This window comes from Sinocyclocheilus rhinocerous, unplaced genomic scaffold, assembly GCF_001515625.1.
Source record: "Sinocyclocheilus rhinocerous isolate Xijiao unplaced genomic scaffold, SAMN03320098_v1.1 scaffold2322, whole genome shotgun sequence".
NCBI classification, from domain to species: Eukaryota; Metazoa; Chordata; class Actinopteri; order Cypriniformes; family Cyprinidae; genus Sinocyclocheilus; species Sinocyclocheilus rhinocerous.
Genome location: NW_015663225.1, coordinates 238,510 through 250,079, shown reverse-complemented (window position 1 = coordinate 250,079; position 11,570 = coordinate 238,510). Strand labels below are relative to the sequence as shown.

General features: G+C 36.0%; 1 protein-coding gene across 1 annotated transcript in view; it reads left to right on the top strand.

Moving 5' to 3' along the window:
- Positions 1-11,570, top strand: part of LOC107728763 (protein KIBRA-like) — a 50,474-nt gene that overhangs the window by 9,031 nt on the left and 29,873 nt on the right. Inside the window, exons 4-6 of the mRNA XM_016539043.1 lie at positions 546-622; positions 813-892; positions 7,121-7,250. Of these exons, the coding sequence (XP_016394529.1) occupies positions 546-622; positions 813-892; positions 7,121-7,250 (287 nt within the window). The remainder of the gene's footprint in view (positions 1-545; positions 623-812; positions 893-7,120; positions 7,251-11,570) is intronic.

Below are 11,570 nucleotides of genomic sequence, written 5' to 3'. Positions count from 1 at the left end.
CCCCGCATTTTTTCTATATTATATCTGTAGTCTATATTTTATATATGTTTTATAAGTTTATATTTTTAAACCTTCTAGGACATAGTAGTAATGTTTATTTAAAAAACACAATATATCTGTTAATCTTATTTTTTATTTTTTTCACAATCTGTCCAGTTATAGTCTGAGAACTTTGTCACAATTTTGATAACATAAAGAGAAAATCAAGTGTGAAGATTAAACATGTTTTGTCCCATGTCACAAGAATCAAAGAACAGTCATAATTGAAACCAAATCATCTGCAAAGATAAGATGGTGAGAGCTGCATGCTTAATTGATGAGGTTGGAGTCTTGAATTCACTTTAAAATATTTGTGCAGCCCAACCGGCAGTGACCTCACTCTTTTGCAAGCAAATTTTGTTTTTAGTTTAAATGAAAGGCTATTATAATGGATATAGATTTATGACACAGTCTGTAGCATTATTATAAATCGCTATGGAATTCCAGAGCTGTGCCGAGTGGTTTTACAGATAAGATAAAGCCTTTGAACTCTTATCTTTCTACAGTAAATTCCAGGTCCTCATCAAGCAGTAAATATGACCCTGAGATCCTCAAAGCGGAGATTGTTACAGCAAAAAGCCGGGTAATACTCTCTTGTTTATGTAAGACACAAATTGGGTGTAATCTTTGCGGCACTCTGTACATCATGGATTTCAGATGTGATGACAAGAAGCGAGATTACACTTAAAGCTAAATGTAAGATGTCTTGTAATTATGCAATTGTCTCATTCATTCACCTGCTCACTTTCTCTCTGTTGCTGTCTTTTGTTCAGGTAAATAAGCTGAAGAGAGATTTGGCCTGTATGAGGCAAGAACTCCTTTATAAGGAGCAAGGCTTTGAGACGTTGAAAGAGTAAGTGTAACCTGACCTTATTGCACGATCACGTTCCAGACAACTGATTGCTTCCTTGTTTAAACTTATTACAATCTGAAACCACCTCGTCTTTGTGCAAGACAAAAATAGATCATCTTATCTTTTGGCATTTTATGAGCCCATTGGCACTTTATTGTGATGGAGCACTTTCACATTTGGTTTGTCTGTGGTTGATATTTTTACTATTTTTCAGAACATCAGGCACCTCTAACACCGTGGGGGCGGGGGCGTTTCCTCTTTTCCTTGCTTTCCTTCGCTTTTAAATAGCTTGCAAAAGCGGTGTGCGCATTTTACTTTCACTTTCAAATAGCGGCAATTCGGTGTAAAGCAATTGTTCGTTTTTAGTTCGTTTGAATTTTCCCTCTTTTCCTTGCCTTTCCTTCGCTTTTAAATAGCTTAAAAGCACTGTGCGCATTTTATTTTCACTTCATTTCGAATTAGCGACAATTCGGCGTCAATTGCTTGAATGCAACAGCAAAATATAACGTCAAACTCACTTTAGCCTATATATAAAACATAGAACTTTTATTAACAAAACAAATAAAAATACACCATGCTATAGGGCAGGCAATGCCTAATATAAAATAATAAATAACTTACATAGTTTAAATAGGTAAATAAGTAAACATGTATAATATATAACCAAATAAATAAGAAACGTAGAAAGTTTATTAGCAAAACGAATAAGAAAGCTTGGAGGCACGGCATACACCTTGATGGCAAATAAAATAAATAAATTAAACAAAGTTTAAATAAAGTAAAAATCAGCAAACACTGTGGAAACAATTAAATAAGAAACAAATGTTTAAAAAAACTTCCAAAATCACCGTAGATAAACGGAAAAAAACATTTCTTAGATTCACGGCAAAACAGGCTTTTCAAAATCCAAAATACTGCCAAACAGGCGCTTTTGCATTTCATTTCGAAACTAAATCATCCGCGATTGTCTTGTCTGTCTCACCCCACTCTTCTTGTCAGTCAGCTCTCCTCACTCTCCTCACTGGATAAATGAAATATGATCTGTGATGCGACTGTCGTTCAGTTTTTAATAGTGTCTGTTCTTTTACTGAACTAAATTATTTTTATTACTATAAAAAAATAAAAACGACGGTGGGGATCGGTGCCGCGGTGGGCAAGTGACGTAACCAGTGTTGCGGCTTAACAACGGTATCACCGTCAGCACCGTCTATCGCGGCAAGCCTAGTGTGAAGCTATTCATACTTCATATTATTTCATAGTTGATGGATTGTCTTAACAGCTAGTTGACTAGTCTGGTGATTATAAGGCGGTGATTCTTAAATTTGTTTCTGATTTTGATTCGATTTTAATTAATTTGGATACATTTAATTTAGAATGAGTTTAATCTCAGCTAATGCTGTAAAATTTCCAGGGCGGTGTTATAGACCAGTGTTATATAAACTTCCAAGGGGGCCTCAGCATAACAAAAAAAAAAAAAAAAAAAACAGCATAAAATCAAGAAATATTTTCCCTCTCAATTATCTTTTTTTTTTTAAACTTCTGAAATCACAAAATGAATCATGGTTACTTAATTCAACCTATCAATAATTGCGTCCTTTTGCTGTAAATAAAACGTTTGAAACAAGCAGTTTTGTCATAATTAAGGAAGAAATACTGAAAATATCTTATATGCCTATATGCACTCTCAGATAAAAAACGTACAAAAGCTTTGAATCTAAAAAAAGTTGAGAACCAATGTTTTAGACTGATTCAAACTCATCTTTTTGAATAAGTCCTTTAAAAGAACCAAGTTTTGTTCTTGTTTACAATCTTGGGGTTTTAAGAGTTGATATCGTGGTCATTCAAATGAAGATCTGAAAAACAATTCTGGGCTGTTGACGGCATGGAAAAACAATAGTATAATGCAAATAATAACATTTCTACTTGCTATATATCTTTGGTTGTTTGTCAAAGGCTGTCCATTTTTTAAAAACTATTTTGGCTCAAATCTCGTATTTTGACTTTTGTGACAGTTTTACCATACTGACTTACTCATAAGTGCACATTAGCAAAATTTCAGTGAAATATTCACAGCAATTTTTTTTTTCTTTGTTAACGGTGTTGTGATTTACAAAGCAGAGTTTACATACAGATCAACTTCAAACCAAGCTGCTTTCTGCTGGTCAATTATCTGCATGACCAACGTGAAACTGAATCTCCGAACCTTCATTCGGAAATCGTTCACCACACACAAAATTCCTGATTGCATGGATTCCTATTCCTATGACTGGATTTCAGCCCCAGAAATTCACTGAACAATGGTAATTGTGACCGTACCTTTTGTGAGCTCTGTGAATCAGGAATCCAGAGAAAATAACCTAAATAAACATGTCAAATAATAGATAAATCAATAATAGACCAGTCCATTACTGAATCACTAGTCGACCCTTCTTACTACCCCTGCTTCATATCAGGAACAGATTGGGCTCTTTTTGTATGTGAAAGGGTGTTGAGATGCTGGGTTGATTCCTGTTGACTGTCTCTCTCTCGATCTCTTGCCCAGAGGAATGTGGACTAACCTGTTACTCAGGTCTGCACATGACTTACCGATGACTCGCTTTACATGCACACTTCTGCTAAACAGACCCCCCCCCCCTTGTATTCTTGCCTCTAGTGGAGCTTGTCATTTCAGGAAATTGCAAACAAAGCATTCAACAGAGGTGTTTACGAAGTTTCTCCGTTAATGCATTCTATGGGACCTCATGCCGTGTGATGGGCACTAGGGCTGCACGATAAATCGAAATGGAATCGAGATTATTTATAATGCAATGCCTTTATCACTGCTTAAATACTATGAAATATGTTGCGTGCCTTATTCTGTGTAAGCCACATCATCTCACAGAAGGATTTATTTCAAACACTCGACTGACGTTATGAAGTGAGTTTGGAGTAAAAATATGCTTTCAGATGAGATGTTTGCCTATCCCGCAGGCTGGGTGCCCATTAGGGCTGCACGATTAATCGAATGCGATTGTCATATGCATTTTGTTAAAAAAGCCGGTTCTGTAATCAGCTGGAAATCATCATCACGTGCTTTCAGATGGAGCAGCATTTACTTCATTGAGAAGCTATGCAAACAGCTGTCATTATGACGAACGATATCTTCGATTTCAGAATTGCGCAATAAAATCGTCTGCGATTTTTTTTTTTGCGTAACTTGTCAGTGAACTACGGCTATGTGTAGTAAATTCTGCTCCATCTGAAAGCACGTGATGATGATTTCCTGCTGATTACAGAACCGGCTTTTTTAACAAAATGCGCATGACAATCGCATTCGATTAATCGTGCTGCCCTAATGGGCACCCAGCCTGCGGGATAGGCAAACATCTCAAAGACAAACTTTTGCACAGAGTGAATCCTTATATTCTTTTTATGTTCTTGATGGCTCATATTACTGCTAAGGTGGTTTAGTAGTAGCCGTAACTAATTGCTCTGGGTATCAGTTGGCTTCAGATATGGGGAAGCATTTTGGGACAGTACCAGAGATACTTTGATAGTCATGCATGTGACTGACAGCCGATTTCAGCAGTAAGTATGTTAGGAGTTTGACTTGTTTTTGTGAATTGGTTCCTTCATATGGTTTGTTTCGATTCTAGGGCTTAGCAAATAATCAAAATAAACCTGGAATCACGATTATGGCTTAGTGATCATCAAATCGCAAAGGCTGAACATATGCATTGGGTGTTTCAGAGTAAAGCGCAGGGGCGTCACTAGATCCTTTTCACTGGGGCACGAGTCCCCTGTAAAGTACCGCTGTACCCCAGTTAGGGCTGGGCGATATATATAAAAAAAATGATATCTCGATATTGTCAAAATTTTCACGATATTCAATATATATCTCGATATGTTTGCATTTGCTTTTAAATAATAAAAAAAACATGATTTTATTTTGCCCCCATTAAAAAAACAACAAAAACTATTTAGGTAGAACAGCTACTTTTACAAAGTAAATACAAAATGTTTAGTGCAAATGTAAGCAGTTAAAAAAAATCTAGACCAAGTGATCACTTACTGCTTTTTCAAAAATTATCAACAAGTAGTGCAAAAAAAGTACTGAAAGTGTATTCTGTCAACTTTTTTAGTGCATGCAATTCACAATTTACACAGTGCAACTAGGGGAAATAATTAAACTTTTTTTTTAAATTAAAAATTAAAAAGTTTTTAGCTAAGAGCACAAGTCTGTCAACTGTCTCTGGTTTAAGAGAAGCTCTGTGGCATGAAACTATGTTCCCACTGGCACTAAAAACCCTCTCAGATGGGGAGCTAGTTGTTGGAACACATAGGTATTTCTTAGCTAATTTAGCAAATTTGGGGAAATGTGCCTCATGGATGCTCCACCAAATGCCTATCGTTGCAGCTGAATAAACAGAAGATTCAACTGCTTTCATTGATTCAACGTGACTAATAAACACACGACTACGGCAATATACAGTTTATCTGAGTTCTTCTTATTATAAATTTCATTAAAATAAAGTATATTTGTAATGCAATGCCTTTCTCACTGCTTAAATACTATGAAATATGTTGCGTGCCTTATTCTGTGTAAGAAGCCACATCATCTCACCGAAGGATTTATTTCAAACACTCGACTGACGTTATGAAGTGAGTTTGGAGTAAAAATATGTTATTAAATGTGGTATTTTCACATGCTTTCAGATGGAGCAGCATTTACTTCACAGCCGTAGTGCACTGAGAAGCTATGCAAACAGCTGTCATTATGACGAACGATATCTTCGATTTCAGAATTGCGCAATAAAATCGTCTGCGATTTTTTTTTTTGCGTAACTTGTCAGTGAACTACGGCTATGTGTAGTAAATTCTGCTCCATCTGAAAGCACGTGATGATGATTTCCTGCTGATTACAGAACCGGCTTTTTTAACAAAATGCGCATGACAATCGCATTCGATTAATCGTGCTGCCCTAATGGGCACCCAGCCTGCGGGATAGGCAAACATCTCAAAGACAAACTTTTGCACAGAGTGAATCCTTATATTCTTTTTATGTTCTTGATGGCTCATATTACTGCTAAGGTGGTTTAGTAGTAGCCGTAACTAATTGCTCTGGGTATCAGTTGGCTTCAGATATGGGGAAGCATTTTGGGACAGTACCAGAGATACTTTGATAGTCATGCATGTGACTGACAGCCGATTTCAGCAGTAAGTATGTTAGGAGTTTGACTTGTTTTTGTGAATTGGTTCCTTCATATGGTTTGTTTCGATTCTAGGGCTTAGCAAATAATCAAAATAAACCTGGAATCACGATTATGGCTTAGTGATCATCAAATCGCAAAGGCTGAACATATGCATTGGGTGTTTCAGAGTAAAGCGCAGGGGCGTCACTAGATCCTTTTCACTGGGGCACGAGTCCCCTGTAAAGTACCGCTGTACCCCAGTTAGGGCTGGGCGATATATATAAAAAAAATGATATCTCGATATTGTCAAAATTTTCACGATATTCAATATATATCTCGATATGTTTGCATTTGCTTTTAAATAATAAAAAAAACATGATTTTATTTTGCCCCCATTAAAAAAACAACAAAAACTATTTAGGTAGAACAGCTACTTTTACAAAGTAAATACAAAATGTTTAGTGCAAATGTAAGCAGTTAAAAAAAATCTAGACCAAGTGATCACTTACTGCTTTTTCAAAAATTATCAACAAGTAGTGCAAAAAAAGTACTGAAAGTGTATTCTGTCAACTTTTTTAGTGCATGCAATTCACAATTTACACAGTGCAACTAGGGGAAATAATTAAACTTTTTTTTTAAATTAAAAATTAAAAAGTTTTTAGCTAAGAGCACAAGTCTGTCAACTGTCTCTGGTTTAAGAGAAGCTCTGTGGCATGAAACTATGTTCCCACTGGCACTAAAAACCCTCTCAGATGGGGAGCTAGTTGTTGGAACACATAGGTATTTCTTAGCTAATTTAGCAAATTTGGGGAAATGTGCCTCATGGATGCTCCACCACCATGAGCACAAATCAATAGAATGTGGACTCATACATGGTTTATTTTACCTCATCTAGTGTACAGATTCATTATAGGCTTATATATATAAGGGGGAAGTCATGGCCTAATGGTTAGAGAGTCGGACTCGTAACCCAAAGGTTGCGGGTTCGAGTAGAATAATTCGGTTGATTCACAATTATTGCAAATTGACTTTTTTGTTTTACTTTGACTTTCATCAGAATCGATTACAAAGTGTCCAGTGCCTCGCATGGCTACAAACTACATGAAGCCCAGGCCATCCTGAAGGAGGTGAAGACCATTAAAGATGCCATCAGCTCTGGGGAGAAGGAGAAACAGGAGCTCATGCAGGTAAAAATGAAGCTTGATCTCTTTGAACCTTAATTCAGTTCTCAGTACATTCCCTGAGCAATGACAGCCTGAATGAAGCATTTAAACATCGCCTAGGTCACAAAAGGTCAAAACGTTACACCTTGACAGTGTTCTGGGAACACATTCCTGCATTCTTTCATCATTAGGACATTGTGAAGAAATTTTTGTCTCCGTTCCAGATGTTCATATACACATAGTCAGGCCAGTGATACTCCATAATGGCTAAGCACACACTAGAGAAGTAGGCAAACTATTCTATCCAAATAAAAACCAAAGTGAAGTGCTCTACTCGCTGCATAATTATCTGATTGTCATAATAAGCTAATGTGTTTAAGCAGATAGGAGTGGCTGAGTGAGGTGGGGCTTTTCGCTGAAGACAACGATCACAAACACATACTTTTACTGCCAGTATTTGTCTCTTACCCCCACAAAAATGTTTATAAATATTTGACATAAAACAGTTTTGTATATGCAAATAGAAGCAGGACACAAACTTTGTGAACCATATCACCTTTTCCAAGCTTTTCACAAATTACTTATTTTATATGGCTCCCATTCATATCTGACTTTTGTTGTTGATGTGTTGGGGGGTATTGGGGTCACAATATTACTGTTTTTATTGTATTTTTAATCAAATACATACAAACTTGTTGAGGATAAGAAACATAAAAAAAAATCTTACTGACCCAAACTTTTGAACATGCATACGTATGTACTACCTTACTATCTTTAACTGTAAACTTGTGACTTTTTTTCATGGCATCACAACAATCAAATTCATAAAATAATAAAAATAAACAAATTTGAAAAATTACACTTTAAAAACGGCATTAAAATTATTTGAAATTGACAAAAATGTACAGTAGACATACATATGTCAAGAATTTAGAATAAAATTTATCCTGCATTTAAAAGAGGATGGAATGTGAATCAGTCCAAAATGTCAACCACATTATGTGTTTCAGTAATGAAACTGATAAAAACATGAGCGAGTCTATTATTTGGTTATAATGATAATTCATGTAATGTGACATGGGTGAATGTGAGGATCCGTTTGTTTGATCCGAGTGTTTGCACTAGCAATGCGGAGTCTGAAGTTTCCTTGTTTGCATAATGTTTTAACCTACTGCTCTTGAATGTAGGCCTAAAGAAAATATTTGGTTATGTACTGTTTGCCTCCTTAACGTAATGTACAAATCAGGTTTTACTGGAGGCTTAAATTTCGTCAAGTTTGCTTGTATGTTGTTTACGTAATTGGACTCATTGCTTGTCATAAAGCAAATTCAAAGAAGACAAAGTGTTTTGCCTCCCGTTGGACTCCCATTTTGAGACCCTATCAAAATTCAACCTCTTTTTAGAAATTTGTTTTAGATTTCCTAGTATATATATATATATGTATATAAAATTAGCGCGTTAACGCAGGCGATAAATTTTTTCAGTTTAACACGTTAAAAATATTTAACGCAATTAAAACAGGGGCGGGGCTAGGGCTGGCCACCCCACTCACAACTTCTGCTTCTGTCACTTTTTCTCTTGACAAGAAGTGCATTTATTCAGTCGCAGAACGACTGAGAACGGGAGAGGTTTCGCACGCGCGCTCCACTTCACTTCAGCACAGGGCTCCAGACTGCGACCATTTTTTATGTCAGTGCGACCACTCACAAAAATTAGTCGCACCGGCGCGACCACCGCGTTATCCAACTCATAAGCGCTGCCATTTCTGTTGCATTTGAGAAACAGCAAATGAAACTAAACCGCGCTACTCGTTTGAGCTGCGCAGCACGGACCGTTTATCAGCTCGGGCCGCAACGCAAACAAACTTGTCCGAGCTCAGAACAGCTTTACTCGGGAGCCAAAGTTGATTTCGCGACACTGTTACTGCACAGATGCAACAGTGCTGCAAGATCCAGTGAGAAGCATTTGAATTCGCCGCACAATGATAAGGTTGCTGCGAGATCTAGTGAGAATCATTCAAATTCTGCACAGAATTCTCTGTTATAAACAGCGCTGACATACGTCAGGAAACCAGAACCGGTAACGCTAACTGTGACCAATCTGACCATGTTGTTGTGGTAGAAATAGTCAAATGCATTACATCATTCATTTCAGGGTTTGTACAACCTTTTGAGAGAGAAATTCAAGCACTTTTCAATGACTTTCAAGCATTTAACACAACTATTTCCAACACTTTAAAGCTCTAAAATGATCCAGTTTGAATGTTATTTTTAATGGGATGAACAAAATATACTTTGTGGTAAACAAACACTTATGATATAAAAATACATCAAATCACAATTATAACCAGTAGACAGCAGCAGAGGAGCATTTATTGTCTTAGTAGTCATTCATTTCTACTTTTTCTCTATATTTTGAAATGATAAAATCACTATTATAAAATATCAAATCATCAAGAAATCAGATTTTGTCAGATTTTTACACTTTTTTGTGTATGAAGTAAGAAAAGTCACAAAGTGCCTTGAAAAGCAAACTTTTCTTCAATTTGCTACTAAATCACAGATAATAACTGAAGTTGGTCAGTTCCATATACTAGAAGAATAATGGTACATTTAATAAAAGTGGAATATATAAATTTTCTATATAAAAATAATATTTTGCACCTGTTACCGTTGTTAATAAAAGTACATTTTGTATGCATCTTAACTCTAGCTTAGTGCTTTACGGTCAAATCTGTATAAACAATAAACTAAAGAAAAATAAACAGATATGAACATGTAATATTATTAGTAACTGCCCTTATTAATGCAAAACAATAGTAATTTTATGATTAAATGATCTATATTTTAATACTCCCGCACACCACCCCCAGCGCTACCAAATCTGCTCCTGGCGCCACCATCTGTAGAACTTCGTGGCGCTGGTGCCACTGCTCTCAAATGTTAGTCTGGAGCCCTGATGGGGGGTATTAAAAACAATTAAAAAACGATAATTAAATCATAAAATTATTATAGTTTTGCATTAATAAGTGTAGTTACCAGTAATATTATACATTTATTTCTTGCTAATGCACATTTGACAGTAAAGCACTGAGCTTGAGTTGGGAAGCACAAAATGTACTTTTATTAACAACAGTAACGTGCAAAATGTAAGTTTTATATAGAAAATTAACATATTCTACTCTTATTAAATGTACCATTATTCTTCTGTAGTATTATATAGTATACGGAACTGACCAACAACTTCAGTGATTATAAAAGGAGCTCTCTTGCTTTATGTGTGATTCAGTCAGAGAAGTTTTTTTTTTTAAGGCACTTTGTGACTTTTCTTACTTCATACACAAAAAAGAGCTAAACTTTTACAAAATTTGATTTCTTGATGATTTAAAATTTTATAATAGTGATTTTATAATTTTAAAATATAAAGTAAAAAGTAGAAATGAATGACTAATAAGCCTATAAGTGTTCATCTGCTGCCATCTACTGGTTATAGTGGTAATTTGATGCCCCTTTTTTAATTTTACAAAAGTGTTTGTTTACCACAAAGTATATTTTGGTCATCCCTTTAAAAATAACATTTTAATTGTATGCTTTTTAGAGTTTTAAAGTGCTGTAAATAGTTGTGTGAAATACTTAAAAGTGCTTGAATTTCTCTCTCAAAAGGTTGTACAAACCCTGAAATGCATAATGTAATGAAAATTAACTCTTTCTTCCACAACACCATGGTTATAGTTAGCGTTACTACTTCTGGTTATATGTCAGCGCTGTTTGACCTGTTTATAACAGATTTCTGTGCAGAATTTGAATGCTTCTCACTAGAGCTCACAGCAACCTTTATTCATTCTGCAGCAAATTCAAGTGCTTCTCACTGGATCTCGCACACTGTGCAGTAACAGTGTCGCGAAATCAACACTGCTTCCTGAGGAAACCTGTTCTGATCTCGGAGAAGTTTGTTTGCTCTGCGCTGATCCGAGCTGATAAACGGTCTGCACTGCACAGCTCAAACGAGTAGCGCCGTTTCACTAGCTTTTGTTTAGCTTGCTGTTTGATGTTTCTTATATGCAACAGAAATAGCAGCGCTTATGTGAGGTGGGGCAACGTAGTGGTCGCACCAGTGTGATTGCTCACAAAATTTAGTCGCACTGGCAGAAAAAACGGTCACAAAATGCGACCATTTGTTTGCAGTCTGGAGCCCTGTATAGGAAGTGACAAAAAACTGTTGAAAATTCTAGAAAATTGTTCTTATCCTGTAAGTCCCCACTCTTTTGTGCCCTAAGGTAGAAATGCCCTAACAGTAGGGAAAACTCAAGTGTATACTTTACATTTTGGACAACCATTGTTTTTT